Here is a 17,306-nt window from a genome sequence, read left to right as displayed (position 1 = left end):
TAAATGCTCTATTTATTAAAAAACAGTCAAAATGAGCATGAGAAAAAGGAGACGGTAAGGAACATATATAAAAAAATATGACAGGAGATTCAAATCACAGTCTAAGTGAATATCCACTGTCATTCTTCCAAAAATCAGTGCATGTGTCAGAACAGGAAAGCATTAATGTCAACTGTAATCTTTTACCACTCTAGATACATGAAATGCTGCAGTGAGAATGTTAGTGCAATTAATGCATATTACAACTGAAGATATAAATATAGCTGGCATAACCTGCCAGCAATATATCTTAAAAAATATGTGGGCAATTGAAATGGCAAACTGCTGGGTTAGCTCAGAAAGAATAAAGCCTAGTTGAAAGAAGTGCAGAATATACATGTTACAATCCTTCTCACCTTGTTTGTATAAAAATAGAACATGTCGAAGTATAACGAAAGGAAAGAACTGGAAAGGTGTTGAAGCACAGTTTAATCTAGCCTGAATTTGCTGCCCCTTGGCTGTACTCTGGCTTCATGCCCTCACAGCACAAAGCAACTCTCATTATGCCTAGTTCAGTAGAAGAGGTGTAGGAGGCAAGGCCTGTTTGAAGCTAAGAGCAAACATGAGGCCAAAGTCTACTGTTAACAATTTCAATGAGTATGAATGAAATGTCTAAAAATATTACAGAAAGACGATAAAAATACTTTTCCTTATAATTCCTGAGTTTAAGCTGAAAGGAGTAATACAAAGAGAACAGCTGGGCTTTTCAGAAAATGCTTTTCTGTGTCACTGAAATCATCTAAGATGAGCCTGTTTAATCTGGACAGTGAGGCCCTCAACAGCGAGTTATGAAAATTTATGCACAGTGGCCTCTTTCAAGAGCTTCCCCTATCCAGGGCTCCCGAACCCTTTCAACAGGGGGGTGAGAGAAAAGCTCAGGCCCATGTTTTCAAGTGATATGTCTTTTGGACTTCCTTCCTTCAGGGGTCATGCTTTGAGATGACTCTTGGCTCCATCTTATTTTCAAGGTACGGGTCATCTCCTGACTCAGCTGGGACTCTGGTATGCACCAAGGCAGAGACGGGAGGCCTGGAACCTCCCACTAAAACATACCTACAAGAATTCACCCCAGAGGCTACATTTCCAAACCATGGCCTAGATTCTCTGTGGGATGACTCAGAGAGGGAAGCAAAGGCAGAAGCAGCACTTTGAGTTAAAGTAATGGTTCCTCCAGCTAAGCCATAGGCAATACTGCCTCTGCAATGACAGTGTGTACAGAATTCAGCTGTACAGCAGATTTGGGGAAGTTGCATGGTTTTTTTTTTTGGTTTGGTTTGGTTTGGTTCTTTTTAAGGCCCGTAAGAGAAAACAAAGGTTAAATGTCCAGGATAAGTCACAGTATGAGCTCAAGTTGTACTACAGCATCCTCATGTAGTCTTAAAACCAGTATACTTGCCATCTGCTTTGGGATAAGTATCTCTAATCTTCCACCTGCAGCAGCTTGGGATGACAGTTCTGTGTTCCAGATCAAAAGAGCCAAAGCGCCAGTGAATATACTGCTTGAACGCACAGTGACGCAGCTTGTCGTTGACATTCGTACTGTTCAAGTCCAGAAGGGGCTCTTTGTAGAGAAGGGCGTCTTTCAGGTTGTCTCTGGACAGCACCAATCGCTCAAATAAAGGGGAGGTTGTGATGCATTTCCCTTCTTTCCTTCGGCAGCAGAGCTGCTCATGGCGCTTCTCTGTTAGCTGGCATTTCCCACAGCAGCACCACGCTGGGCGGTCCGGGGAGGAGGCCTTTTGCCTTCGCTTTTGGAGAGGATACATCTCCTCAGGTTCCTCCGTAACAGGGTCCCTGTCGGAATTATTGGTGCAGCAGTTGACAGCATCAGAGAATTTCTCAGGGTGGCTCTGCAACAACAATTCCCAACATAAATTAGAGGAGAGAAGGCAGCATTTGCTGCTTTACCCATCCGTAGAGAGAATTTACCACAGTGATCCTCACCATTGGGCTTTTCATTTGACACATCACAATAGGCATAATGACGACAGATCAGCAGATCTGGAGGAGGATAGTCTTTCTGTGTTGCCAACACCCACCCCAGCGAAATCAAATTAACACCTCACAAGTTGTTTCAACACCAACGCACTCCCACTAGCATATATACACCGTGGAAAGCAGCAGTTTTAAGCTGACTCTAGAAAACACATCCTCTGGTCACAGGACTTACTAACTGGAGGCTGGCAACAGGACTCTAGTTTTAGCCCCTCAGAATCTAGCTGGAAATCTGAGAAAAAAAATCCTAGTCACTTGGGAATGACATTCCTCAGTTCTCCCTCCTGAAGAGGGAATCCCAAAGGTACATGCCTGTCCTTACCTCAACGCTGTCGCCTTTAGTATGCTGCAAGCTTGTTTTCAGGTGTTTCGTTATCAAGGTAACGTGTGGCTCATCAACGTAGGAAACGTACATCACCTATGCAGCAAAAGAAATGAGCATCATCAACTGGAGTAGTTACTTAGAGAACTGGGGACAAACACAGCATAGATTTGACTTCAGGGCCTGAGTTCTGCAGTCTGTACTCAGATAACAATCCCATGCAGCTGCATGTTACAAGGGCAGATATTCCCAATATCTGAGACAGTAAGGACACAGGGAGCAGAGGGGACAGTCAGAGGGAACAGGAAGAGATGGTATAGAACTATCTGTAGGAGTGTGATTGTGCAGGGCCTTTAGGCACCCTTCTCTTCACCCTTCTTTAAAAATGCATGTCTAAAATTCTGGGGGGCAGTAAATTCAGTCAAGAGAAGTAGCCATTGGACAATGCCCTCCTTAGGGGTAACCCTTTCATTGTGTCCTTCTGCTGTTTTGAAGGGTCACTGCTCCCTGCCAGTTTACCTGATAGAGTTGGTGTGGTTTTGCCATGCCAAGGATCTGTATGTGGAGCCCACTGTCCCTGTGCAACACATGCAGTGCATAGCTCCATGGGAGCTTCCTGTAGGTTCTCTGGATGTTGGCATGAAAAGGAGGTGGCAGTTCCCTTTGCCAGTCCTTTGTTTCACTGGATCCTGCAATCCCTCTCACAAAACTCCCTGATCTCCCAAACCCACAACTGCAGGACATATGCACGATGCTGGGGAACAAAGCAGTGAAGCAGTAATGAACCATCCAGCACTGATGAACGGTCTGGTCTGCTGCGTGTTTTTATCCACAGAGCAGCAATTTGCATTCCTTACCTGTCTTGGATTCAGCACAGTCTCGTACTTCTTTCTGAAGTGATATTCCTTGACAGGTGATTTGCAGCAGCTGCAGCAACTAATATATGAATCAATGACAAAAACAGCCTGCATATGAAAGAAAAACACGTGGTGATTCCATTTTCTTAATGAGACCATGTCCCCAGAAGTGGCTCCATAAACATAAGAAATAAATCTCTCACCAAGCCAAAATAGGAGATCATGGACCCAATGTATGTCACAAGTTCAATGATGTCAAATTTTCCAGCCTGAAACAAAGCAGAAGGGAGTAACTGGAAAACAGTATCTTGGGCCATTCACTCAACTTAATGGCATTTCTCTTTTAGTCCCTTTACAGTGATTCATCCAATCAATTCCAAAATTTCACAGACTATCATCTCAGACGCTTAGCAGGGGAGAATAAACAAATTGAGAGGGGAACAGTGAGGACACACAGGGTTTATGAAGGTCAAGATACCTGTTAGTGTCTCAGTCTGAACAACAATTCTGCCTCACTCCCAGTCTTGCCATTCCACCCTCAGCTTTGCTTTCCTATGCTGCTCAGTTCAGTGTAGATCTAGCGACACAACATGACTTCCACCCCAGAATGATGGATAGGAGCCAGAAAAGGGGAATATGGTAGAAGTGGGGCTAAAAAAATAGCAAGTTTTCTTCTCTTCTCCCTCCCTGAGGAAAAGAAGTTGTATTTACTGTGCCAAAGACAAGGACATCAAACCGTATTCCATAGACTTTGAAAAGGGTTCGCTGTTCCTCCCCATTGGGCAGCTTGTAGTACTTTGCAAATCTGTAAGAGAGCAAATGAAGATCTGTGCAGCTTATCTGGGGAATATAATGCCACAAGGCTGGAGAAAACAAAAGAGCAGGATAACTTCTTCTGCCTTCTTCCTCCAAGGCTGCCCTTCCAGCCCTCTGAAACGAAGGTGCCAAGGTCAGTTTGATGAACAATATTTTGCCCAGTACTTGACCTGGCAGCCTAAACTAAATCAATACACATATATAGATGTTAACAAATTAAAAATCCAGCCAATGTCTCATGAGTGTGTTGCTGACAACCCAAATTCAAATGTGAATCTGCAGAAAGAAGTTCAGCTACAGGTAAAGCAGAAGGAAAACCCTAGCAAGGATATGTGAGGAGATGGCAATGGCAAAAGTGTCCTGCTCTGAGGGTTTTAATACCATATTATCAGAGACCAACTCTGAACTCCTGAAGACACTTTAGCACGCTAGATATCAGTCATTTCCCACACTTTGAGCAGTGGAGAGTAGCAAGGATCACGTAAGCCTTTACTGGCTTCCAACTACACGATCCTCCTGATGTCTCAAATACACAGCTCACATCAACATATGGATCAGTAAACAGAGTAACAGAACATGGAACAAATAGACCTTTTTCAAATCTGACACTAAAAAGCTAGCAGTACAGACAAGATCATTATATTTAACTGAAAGACTTACTAAAATTCATATTCTGATAACCCATATGTCGTCTGCCTCAGATGTGCTGTCAGGACTTAAAGCGCTGTATTGTTCTTGACTGGTTTACTTGAGTAATCCCTAAGTCGTGTTCTCTTTCATTTAGATAAATTATTCCAACTGAAATTTGCTTAGCAGAAGGGAGAGAAGGTCGGTTCCATGGGCAGTGGGTACTCACAGATCACTGTCATTGCTAATGAAAATTTGTTTTAGAGTTGGATGCCTGTTCAAGTACCAAAAGAGTAGACTGTGTTTAATAAGATGTCTGGCCTAAATGCCATCAGCTCAGCTCAGTGTCTCCAGTTAGCTCATTCAGAGCATAGAGCCATCTAAGGAAAAATAATTTTTCCTCCTTTCCTCTTCGTGTTTAGTTTCTGCTGCTCTGCTTTGCCATCTTGATGCTAACAAACTAGCCCAGAGGAAGCTTTTACTTGATTCCACTCTCTCCTGTACATCTTCCTCCAAGCTAAGTTTGGCAGACTTTTAGAGAGCTTTTAATCAGTGTTCCCCAGATCATGTGATCATTTGCTTCCCATTCACTGAGATCTGATTTGCATTCTCTGAAGGCAGTGAGTCACTCAGAAAAACACAGCGTAATGTATTCTGCTTTCTTCTTGCTTACACAGATATAAAATGACCTCTTATCTTGTGCTGAAGGGTTCCACAGTCTGTGGCCAAGGCATATTTTACCGGCCAGCTCTTAGCCTCTGAAGCCTGCAGCTCTATTGCGTTTTATTTTAAGGCATTTCTAATATTTTCAAAATCAGAGGTTTTCTTTAGCCCCTGAGCGGTTATTTCACATTTGCTCTTGATGGCACAGAAGCTTTCTCATCTGTAACAGCTTTGTGCTCAGAACTGACCTGTTAAGAGCTTTCTTGATCACTTGCTGGGGCTTTGCTCCCTTGCACCTCAGGCAAGTCTTTTCATTTAGAAGGCTAAAGCCTGTTCTCATTTTAGTCTATCACAAAATTCCCTTCGGAATTCAGCTGAAATCAGTAGGGCTCCAGGTAGGCAGACGTTGCAACCTACCCAAAGTAGCTTTCCTGACTTGCAGGACAGCTGGACTGCAGGGGAAGCAGTGTTCTATACATGCCCCATTTCTTACACTCTTCTCCAAAATTTTCTTCTTCTGCTACTTATCTCTGTTAGCTTTAGGACACTGGGCTGGATGGACCTCTGATCTGATACTAATTTGCATTCTTATGACATGTCACACTTACGACAAAAAAGCTTTCTTGAAATATATTAATTGTAGGATCAGTTCTAGCTCTCCTCCCCGTACTCATGTGTGTAGTTCTACTGAAATCAGCGCTTCTGTTTATACAAGTTTGCATACACCAGCTCAACAATGTGGCAGAGCTTGTGCCTGCTTTTCTTGTTTTAAGGAGTATTATGATCAAACTATTCATGACTCTTCAGTTTTCACAGTGTTTGCTTTTTAATTTGCTGCGCAGACCACCTCTGCTGCTTTTTTTTTTAATTTTGGGAACAAGGGAGGATGATTTCTCTTTGCCAATAAAACCACTTGATTAAAAGCTATAGAGTCAGGCCATCGGCATGTGGGCTGGCATCCTGCACACTCCCCCAGCAGGCCTGCCTATGTTCTCAGACCAGACTTGCTCACTGCCAGTGTTGCATTTCCTTTCAGCAGATATTTCAACTGAACTGCAGCAAAACAATCTTGCTACAGACTGGTATTTTTATGCCCAAAAGATAACAAATTTGGGGTAAATCCACTCTTGGCATTTTGACCTCAGCTGTCAATCTGACACTAAACGAGCTCAAGACTACATTGTCTTCCTCCAAAAGCTTTCTTATAAATCCCCTTTGCCTACAAAAATCTATTCAGGAGCAAGGTTGCTGGCCTCAGTGTCTCAGTATTGTCTCACTTCTTCCTTGTGATCTCCCCCATCTCCTGTCTGTGGTTGTCAGCTCTCAGCAGGGAACACCACCTTCTTTGAACAGCTCCTGCACAGTGCAGCTTTGGAGTACAATGGCAGCTCTTACACAGTTACAGCACTCCTGCTAGTATCACAAATGTGTGAAAACCCACAACATAATAATAATCACGGCATGAGTCAAAAAAAAGTGTTATTACACAAGAGTTTTGACCTAGATCTGAGGGAGAACTTTAGTTTTAAATATGCTGATATGCATTTGATAAACTGTGTAACTATATTAAAACTGGAGTTGCATCAAGATTTTATGTCAAAACTTCTTGTAAACCTGCTATATGCACACAGAACCAAAATCTCTAATTTGCTTTTGAATAAATCTTGATTTAGTGAACTGTAGGGCTTCCCAGATGGAATAAAAACACTTTGTTAATATATTTGTGTTAATTGACTTGGGAAACTCCCAAATTTAGGTAATTTCAAGCCTCAATTGCCATATGGTGGAATCTGCCCAAACGATTCTCTGTGTTACCTCCCAAAATACTTCTGGGAAATTTCTAGGCCTTTCAGTATAGAAATAAAATATCCTACAATACAAGCATGCTCACTTAGAAAATGACCGTGATAATACATTTATACAACTGCAGCAACTGCAGGTTAAGCACATGACTACAAGAGTGAAGGAGAATCAAATGTCTGTCGTTCCAGGTCCTCATTTCCCACACATTATCACCTCTCTGCTTCAACTCAGGTAACATGCTACTTGCTTCATACATTTTTTACCTAAAGTTGAAACCAGGATATTTGCTTGTTGTTTTGTCATCAAGGCGTCGGAAATCATACTTCGGACTGCAGTAGTAAAACCATTTGTCCAGGCTACAGTCCCAGTTAATCTCAATGCCAATGATTCCCCCCTGGAAACAGAAAGAGAAAGCAAGCTTAGGGCCTAGCACTGTGATTGTTGCTTTTGCAGACTGCTGTTAAAGTTAGTGGAGATCTGAGGGAGGCCAAGGGCAGGGACACATCTTGAGATACACATTAACATCTAAGCTACATTTGCCCACCAAGCAGTCTTCTATGGAAGGGACTTAATTACTGCACAGGTGAGCTAGAAGGTAGAACTCATTCAAGCCTTTCCTGTTTACTATTTTTCTTCATCTTCATAGTACAAGTGTAGATGTAGCTGTATACCGTGATGGCCGTTTTGTTGCTTTAAACTAAATATAGGCTCATACCAAAAGCCCAAGTGTAAACCTAAGTTTTGTAGGCTTCCTATCTGAATCTTTCATCTCAAATGCCCTTGTAAATCAACAAATCTAGCTCAGTTCATGATTCTGGGCAGGACACTTTGTTTCTACTTCTATTCCACCCTTCAATTAATATCAGCTTTCTTGAGATATGGCTGGATACTGTGTTAAGGGCATTTGGCTCAATGCCCTAAAGAACAGAGGAAAATGTAATGGCAAAAATAAGTGGGTTTTGATCCTGAATATAAGCTGTCATTTGTGCCAGACTGACTTTTGGATGACTCTTTCCACCAGCAACAGGATTTAGGATGTGCTTTAGCAGAATCAAAAGCTGAGCAAGAGTACACGAGTGAGAGTCTTGTATAGCACCTATTTAAGTGCTACAGAAAAACAAACTAAACAATATCAGCTCAATCAATATGGGTCCCGTCCTGTGAGATATTGAGCACATTTAATTCTTGAAAGTTGAGGTTACTTTGCATCTCACACGATCAGTTTCTAAACCTAGAAGAATTCCATTAAATGGCAGTCAGCAAAACATGCAAGAAGACAAACAAGAAAACGTTTTAACAGTGAGCATAAAGCAAATGTAATATCACAGACCTCAACTGCCACCTCAGAAAAATTCTCATTTGCTGCCTGAAGGATATCTCCCAGACGGAAAATTGGACAGAGCGGGGAAGTTATCTTGTTGAATGTGCAGGAAGTATTGAAATTCAGTGGAATATTTTGTCTGTGAAGAACAAACACAGTTGCTTAAACTTAAAAACAAAAGCTGAAGCTCTTTACTGAACAGCAGCTACAAATACAGCTAAGGGATTTCACTTGTTAACCTGTGTTAAATGTGCTCAGGTTGTAAATATATAAGCTTTTGTTTTTGTAGCTACCAGATCTATACCTCCCAAACTGGGATCTGAGAATCAAGATGAATTCTTTACTCTTTGGATGGATGTTATTACCAGTAAAGTTTTACCTGTTAAAATAAACACTTCCACATTATAACCTGAATCACACGTGTTGTGCTGTGTTTTAGTGATTTTACTGCAACACAAACCAGTATATCTGAATGAACAGTTCTGTTTTCCAGTGCATGAAAAGAAATAGAGCTATGCTAGGAAGCTGTGTTCCCAAGCTCTCCCTACTTTTCTTGGTTCCTGAAGGATTAATAGGGCTATTTCTATCGTAGAAACTTGGTATTTGTCACTCAGGTAGATAAAGCCCTGAATACATAGTCTTTTTGAGTAAAGCCAGTTCATACAATCCTTTTTCAGAACACAACCACTCGTCCTTCAGAAAACATGGAGGAATGTTCAGCACTTACGTGGTATAATTAAATTTTGGGAAGTGGATGTTGTTCTTTATTAGTACTGTGAAGTCTTCAGAACTCTTCAGAACAGCGGGCCTAAAATAAACATACCAAACAATTAAATCAACTAACTTTTACTTAAATACATCAATTAATATTATACTACTTCACAATTACCTGGAAAACTGTCAGTAGGAGGAATATGTTGCTAAGAATAACAGACTGAAAAGCAGGGAGTTAGGTGGCTCAGGGCATCAAGAAAGGTATACACAGTTTTCTCAGTTTTAGTTATAAATTGTTCTCTCTCTTTTGCACTTGTTTGTGTGGGCTGATCCTAACTGGAATCCCTACATGCTTCTGAAATATGATTTCAGGAGACTTCTCATATAAATCTTGCTACAGAATAGTAGTAAGAAATTTCACCATTTGACAGCTGATGATTTATGCACAATTAATAGGCAGTTTCACTGCTTGTTCCCGTATAACTATTTACGCCAGAGCTGAACAGCTAGTAACTGTGTAAGAATGAGCCACATTCTTATTCCTAGAGGAGGTCTCTGGAAGTCAGGAATCAACCACATCACCAAAGGTGGTCAGTCCTTCCTACTAGATACCAGTTTCAGGACCTCTCCTGCAGATCTTGAGGAGACAGTGGTTTGCGTCACTAAATACACAAGTGAAATGCAGGCACAATGGAAAGCAGGCTGCAAGTCCTACCCTTCCGCAGAAGAGTGATTTCTCTGAAGCTAATGCAGCTGGACAGAAGGAACGTTCCCACAAGTTGCCAGCTGGGTAATGTCAGCCTAAACCATGTGAGACAATCTCTGCTATGCCCCAGGACCTACCAGGGCTATAGAAAAGTAACAGATTTCTAGCATTGTTTGCTAGCCCAGGGGTTATGCTGAACTGGATTACTGGCAAGGATATTATTGCTCTCCCGCTCCATTTTAAATATTCCTGGCCCATTTTCAAATTTCCATGAAGACAGCCATTCCAAGAGGGTAAACCCAAGTCTTTGAAACAGTCATCCATATAAAGGACAGTGCTTCTAAGCATGGAATATTTTCCCTATTGTATCATTGCATTTTGAACAATATCTCTGCATCAGAGATCTGTGATGACAAAAAACACGTTAGTTGGGTGACACACTGTGTCCATGAGGGACTTCTCAGAGTGTTTCCTAAACAAAGTCAATGAACAGGACTTGGCTGCAAACTAAATTAACATTTGTGGATGTTACCTGGCTATCAGAGCTTCCGATGAGTTTCAGTATATAACAGTCAAGATAAGAGTAATGTATGTTAGTTGTTAAAGAACTAAAAATAGACGAACCCATAATGTGAAACTGTCTATAATTCATCTATTGGGAGGCATCTGGAAACTCATCCAAAGCTCTTTTGAAAAAGTTGTTGTGAACACCTGTCCTTCAGCTAGCTAATCTGAGAACGCTGCCCTGCTTCTGACAGAAGTGAACAATCAAAAATAAAGATATTTCTTGCCAACAGGCGATTGTTGCTTTGTTCAGCTCCAGCCATCACTAACAGGAAGGAAAAGGAGGCCTCCTGTATAGTTCATGAAGCTTATCTTTCACAGGAATTTTCACAATAAAGACAATCATAGGTGTAACCAAAAACCGACATTGTTACCCTAGTACCTCAGCCAGATGGCAAAGCTTCCTGGGCTCTGACCTTGGATTTATGCATCATTCTGGTAAAGACTCAGCTTTGCCACTTAGTTATTCCTAAGTTTTTCCTTGCCTGTGGAACTTGCGAAGAATCTTTATACATCATTTGCCAGTTTGGATCAAACTTGTTCTCCATGATTTTTGGTCCCTGCTAGTGACCAACTACTAATTTAGAGGAAGTTTAGCAAACACGACAGAATGTGTCAACTGTGCAACACAATTAAAGGCAAAATCCCCTCTATAACACACACAGCAATAAGCCTACATAGCATGACATTTAAAAATGACTGGCAGTCGCTGAGATGTTATCAAAACAAAACCTAGGATTTCATTTGCTCAGAAAGCTCACGTATATTTTCCCAGGACGCTGTAAGAACAAATACTGCCTTCCTGTTGTTGGACGAAGCCTATTTTTGGATCACAACTCTGTGCCCAGGAGAAGGGAGTGGAAATTACTTTAAAGAACTGAAAAAAACCAGCAGAAGGAGTAGCTGCAGGAGGCATAGTGGGCTCTGGAGGGGACCTGACAGGGGAAAAGTTGCTCAGCCTCTGCAGAAAACTCTGAATTAGGGAAAAGAAGGGATTTATACACAGAATCATGCCCATGTCTTCTATAAGCAATGAGTTAATAAAAGTGATAATTGACCTGGTGTCTTACGCATGTTGCTCAAAAGCTGTTACAGGCTTGGGATTGAGAGAAGCTACAACTTATTAGTCCTTGGTTCTCTTTGAGAGTAATTTCCATCATAATTTCAGTTGAAATTACATCTTTTATAAAATATTTTCATGATTTGGCTGGTACAGAAAAGAAATGGTACATTTACATCTTAGAACACTGTATAGTCATGGGGTTAGAGGAAACACTGCTACAGGACCCCTCCACCTGGGTCCTCTTCTGGGTTACAGCAGCCTTGTTCCCTGCAGGCTTTTTCCTAGAGTTTTCTTTAATTCGTTATTACATATTGCCAATATTGAGGTTTTCATCATCTATCTAATGAGGCTCGAGAGGCTGTTCTTCATTCCAGAGCGGACCTCCCAAAACACTACCCTGCAGTACAATGTACAGACAGCAAATTTAGCACTCCTGTTTTGGGAGATGGAAGCAGCCTTGCTGTGATAAATGAACCCACACAGAGTTTCTGCATCACAGAGCCCTGAGCCTTGTAGAAGAGAACCCTGAGTTAGCAAACTTTTTATTTCTGCATTTTCCTTGACATCTGAGTTAATGATCCAAATGCCTCTAGTGAATTCAAGATGAGTCTGTGACATCTAAAACTGTTTATATGGCAGCTGTGTGATAATACAAATCTGAGGCTATGACTTCACTGCAGAATCATACAACAGGACAGATCATTACAAGTAAGTTACAGGTTCTTAAATATAATGAGTGTTAACAGTATGGTTGGGAAGGAAATAGTGGTTTTACACGAGAACTGTATGTGTCAAGACAAGGGCTGATTATCCCAAAATTTCACAACTTTGTCAAAATAAATTCTTCTTTTGACACAAAAAAATGCAAATACCTCTTTTACTTACACAGGGGCACCTTTCTGGGATTCCACAGGGCACCATGCCATGACCTCACAGGTTTTAATAGTTGCATTATAATTCACACATCTTCCTGTTTGAATTCCTGTAGAGAAGAGAAATAAGCTCTTATTGAGCAGAGACATGAGTTTTGAGCCATTTAAAGACATTTTCAAAATGTTAGTGGATCCCTCCTCAAATGTAAGGTAGAAAAGCTGTCAGTTTAGATTCTTGCAGCTTTCTATAACAGGAAGCTGCAGGAAGAGTTACCCAGACCACAGTCCTGCCACACCTTATAAATCCTTATTCAGTCGTTTGCTTGGGTCAACAGTGCATGTTATTGTTTGGGCTGAGGGTGAAGTAATTTCCCTCACAGTTTTACAAGGAGTTATCACATCAGAGTCTTGAGATAAATCAAGAAAACAGTTTCACTCAGAAGTTTAATTCAACAAGATGAGCAAATTAAACAAGGATATAAAGTTGAGGGAAAACCTTAATTTTTTCTTCACTCCTGGAAAGCCAGGATTTCTGTGAGCATCCAGGCTTTACGAGGGAAAGTGATAATCCAGCCAGCAGCCCAAATTCACTAAATCCCGGCACTATAGAAAACTCACCTAGCCAAAGAAAACAGTATGATGCCCTCTAGACAACTTCAGTGGTCCCCAAGACAGGACATAAGTCCCTTGACTTATTCTGAGGACTACTTAGTCATCTTAGTGGTGTTACAGCCCCTTCAAATGGACAACTGGCTGAGCAGCCACTAAATTCAATGGGAGCGACTGTGAGATTGGCCCTCATTCATACCACTGCATATACCCCCCTTCACATTTTCCCTTCCTCTGCTTCCTCTCTCTTTTTACTTTTAGTAAGGGTACACATGAGCTGATAAGAACTCCTTTTGTGGTTTTGAACTTATGTTCTCATATCTCTTAGGGGTCTGTGCCATTCTACTGCAAAGCCTCTCCAAGCTGGATCTTGCACAGTCTGCACTGGTCGATAATGCAATAGCAGATGGTACCCACAAACAATACTTCAATCTGAAAATGGCATTTATATACCATTACTCTGGTGATCCACACTCCCTTTTTCGCAGGACTTGTCTGAAGAGCAGATAGCTTTGGCAATGGGATACTGAAAAAAATTGATGTAAAAGAGAAATATAAATATCTCCCACTGCATTCCTATGTAAAAAGTCTTTCTCAGCTTCAGTGTAAAAATATCAAATAATTTGAAAAAATAGCAATGCAGAGCAAGTGTAACCCTTACTAATTAGTGGGCTTATGAGGAGATAAAGGTTCAGCTACATGCAAAACCAAAAAAAGCCCTTTTCTTGCTTACAGTAATTTTCCCTTATTATTTATGTCCTTTCCCATTTTCCATACTCTCCCCTATACTCTGAAGCACAGTAAATCTAATATTGCACTGTTTAATTCTTTGTTTACTAAGAGCCCCTCATACTTATGCAGTGAAAGTCAGCTTGTTTTGGGGAACTACTCTACCAGGTTCCATTTCTAGGCTAGCCAGATGAAAGAAGAGGAGAGCTGCAGCTGACTGTCAGGTTTGACCTACAGAACGGAAGGAAGGGGACATATAGGCATGAGCAAGAGTAATATTAAAAGCACCATATTAGCAGAAAAACTGATAGCAATTCTTTAACTCCATCATTCCTCCAGATTTTTCTCAAGAGCAGCAGCAAAGCCAGAGCAGCTGCACAGCAATCACTGGCCTGAATGCCACCACTTCCTGAAAGCGATGCAGGCAGGTTTGGCTACAAGGTCTTTGGTGCGAGGTACAGTCACAACTGCCAACTGATTCCCTGATTCCCCCAATTAAACTAGATCTTGTGTGTTAGCTACTGAGAGAAAGAGGAGCAGTATTTCCTTGTGCAGGACTGCTCCAAGGACCATCCACTCTTTAATGTCAACATTAATGTTTGCTGTTATCTATTGGCAATTCGCACTGGAGACTGTCATCCCAAGTATAAATTACAAAACACATTTACCTCAGGGCACCTCCTCTGAAGCTGATTCTCTGTCATAATGACGTTAGTTATCACAAAAAAGGAGTCTACTCCCTATATGGAGAAAAGAACATGAATCTGACTGAAAAGTCACATACTTGATTCAGACCTCAGTCATTCCAGAATGTCACCTGGAAAGACAAGGAGGCTGGTTCTGCTCTACCTCCCACTGACAGACATTCACATTCTACCAGGCTCAGACTGGGGAAGGCAAGGGGCATCATCAGGATAGGAATGAGCAGCCAGGGACAAGAAGGCACCGAATCCTTCACCCTTGATATTACAACCAAGGAAGACACTCATCTGATGCACTAGCATTAATGACATTACTCTGTTTAGTACAGCTATACCAGAGTGAATCTGTTCCTAGCTTTGTGATTAGTAAAATACTAAACTGATCATGCAAAAATTGTGTAACAAATAGCACTACAGAAATCTCACAAAGGGGGACCATTTTCTTCTTATTTTGGAGGTGGAAGGGGAGATTTGGCTTTAAACATTGCTGCCTCCCCCCTCAAGTCTCCTTTAATGTTGCTGCTCATCTCAGCCCATATAATTATCTCCTGCCCTGATACAGTAAACACATTGAATGGGAGTATAGAGACACATCAGAAAAGCAACTAGATATATCAATGGAAGTTAAATATTGCACTGACATTAAGTTAAGACTTGCCTGCATCGGCATAGTGTATTCCGCTGTATCCCAGATCCTTTCGTCTGTCTGAGCCACTCCCTTCACTTTAGTGTGAATGGAGCTGATAACGTTGTCCTTCTCCTGATAGCGTCTGTCAATGATGAGCGTATAACTGGCCAGCAAAAACAGAAAGGACAAATAAAGCCATAAGAATAAAATGGGTCACTTTCTTTATATCACTCTTAGACAGAGTGCACTGCAAGATAAAAGTCAGATGGACATTTTAAGGTAACGTGAGTGACTTTTGGTGCGAGAGATGCATTGGCTGGACCAAAGTCCTCTTGGTTTCACTTCTGCAATTTTTGGCTTTGTCAGGAATGAGCTGAAATATGCAAGAGGAAAATTTTTATTTTTTCTGTCCTAAATGCTACAGACAACTTAAGGTGACATCTTGGGCCTTCAGAAATCATTTGTGAAACACCCATTGTCTGTAATGGGGCTTGATATCGCCCAAAAACTTTCACCCATGATGTGTTACTGTCTGTCTAGACTTTGAGCTTTGCTGTCGCAAATGGTAGTGTCCTCTCTAAATCTGGGAAGAATATACTACTTTTTTTTTTTTTTTGAAAATATCTTAAAATATCTACTCTTTTATTTTCCTGAGTGCTTCATAACGAATGCTTCAAAAACCTTGGCCTGGCTGCTTTCACTTTTTCACAAATTGAATGTGTTACTCAGCAGGAAGGCATCTCTTCCTGTAAGTTGACACGAAACCATTAAGAATCATTTAGCATTTCTTGCTTTTGCATGAGATTAACAAATACCACACACTGAACTGAGAAAACCATTGACAACTTTGAAAAACTAGCGTATGTTCAGAAGGTACTTTCCACCTTACATAAAAGTCATATAAAAAGTTTGCTTTGAGGAACAAACCTGACATACAGCCACAGGAGCTAGCATCATTTCAGTTTCACAACAGACCATTTGGGGAAGAGAAAATAGTATTTGAAGAACAGAAATACAAAGCAATTGACCAGAGCTCCTTCAATTGCCTGTTACATGTTTCAGCCTTTTCCTTCAGGAGAACAATGTTTTGGGTTAACCATGCTGTTGGAAACTGGCAGCAGGAATCCAGCTCTGAGCAGCAATAGGTGGGCACAGTACCTTAGTAAGGCAACTTGAATTTCCTGCAAGCTTGATTCTCAGCGAGATTGGGATCAGTTTGCTCAATGTCCTGGCTTGCTGCCCTCCCTTGAGAATAAAACCAACTCTACGAACTTCTGCAGACTTTGTTCAGCATACACTTATCACTGAAAACAGCCCTGCTTTGGCAGCAAAAAGGAAAATCTGCCCTTTCGAGGCAACCAATTATTGTATATTCATAAAACACCTTATTGTTCTTAAAATCTGTTGCAAGGGGTGACTTGCTGTTTCATCTGTTAGGTAGATCTAACCCTGAACAGGAGACTCCCCAGAGCAGACTCTAATCTCAGAAATACTGGTGTAAATCTGAGATTAGTCAATGGAGTTATTCTGGATTTGCAGACTGCAAACGAACACAAACAGCATGATCAGAAATGAAACTGAAGGCATTTATTAGAGGAACCTCGGTGAACTATGTCCAAGCGACCCCACTCTGTCATCTAACATCTTATGCCGCACTCCCATCACAAAGTTCCTGCACAGTTCCCACAGTCACATCCATCTTCCCAGAATGGTGTAACAAATGGATTGATCTTAATTTGCTGCCACAGAACTCAAAGCAAAGTTGGATTTATTGGCTGAAAGCCAAATTGTAACCAGACCACTCCCAATATAGGAACCAGTTGCTCACATATGACACAACATTCCATCACCATGCACTTACCCAACATATGCGCCGACAAATATATGAAAGATCCATTTCATACACGCATATTTAAGACTCTGAAAGCGGATAACTTTCGAAGAGTCATAGGTACGCAGACACTCCAGAGAGCCACATGCAGCCATTGTTAGCACTTCCTGTGAGATCTAGGCTTTTGAAAACTGCAGCTGCCTTGTGCTGTCTTCTTCCACCCCTGCATCCTTCCCAGGCCACACCACTTAAAGGCACAGTCAGAAATCCGTACGAGTAGGATAGTACTAAGTGAGAAAGTCACAGGCCTTTGAAAGAAGGGCAGTTGGTAGATCAAGGACTGTTACTAATCAAAAACATAAAACTAACATAAGGAAACGGGAGAAAGGATGTCAGATGCTTTTCTTACCCATAAAGAGAGGAAAAGGGACAAATTAACTTCTGTT

The 17,306-nt window shown here is 41.3% G+C and overlaps 1 protein-coding gene across 1 annotated transcript; it reads right to left on the bottom strand.

Moving 5' to 3' along the window:
* Nucleotides 1–451: 451 nt before the first annotated feature.
* Nucleotides 452–17,015, bottom strand: P2RX7 (purinergic receptor P2X 7). Its single transcript, XM_067306858.1, has 13 exons — nt 16,891–17,015; nt 15,056–15,192; nt 14,369–14,436; nt 13,425–13,497; nt 12,376–12,472; nt 9,171–9,251; nt 8,453–8,582; nt 7,386–7,516; nt 3,925–4,018; nt 3,417–3,482; nt 3,214–3,321; nt 2,357–2,452; nt 452–1,889 (listed from the first exon to the last, which is right to left on the bottom strand). Exons 1-13 carry the CDS (start codon nt 17,013–17,015, stop codon nt 1,407–1,409), a joined length of 1,689 nt encoding a protein of 562 aa, XP_067162959.1. The 3' UTR covers nt 452–1,406.
* Nucleotides 17,016–17,306: the final 291 nt, after the last annotated feature.

The sequence above is a fragment of the Apteryx mantelli genome, chromosome 17 (genome assembly GCF_036417845.1).
Source record: "Apteryx mantelli isolate bAptMan1 chromosome 17, bAptMan1.hap1, whole genome shotgun sequence".
Classification (NCBI taxonomy): Eukaryota; Metazoa; Chordata; class Aves; order Apterygiformes; family Apterygidae; genus Apteryx; species Apteryx mantelli.
Note: the sequence above shows the minus strand (reverse complement) of the source record. Positions and strands in the feature narration are given on the sequence as shown.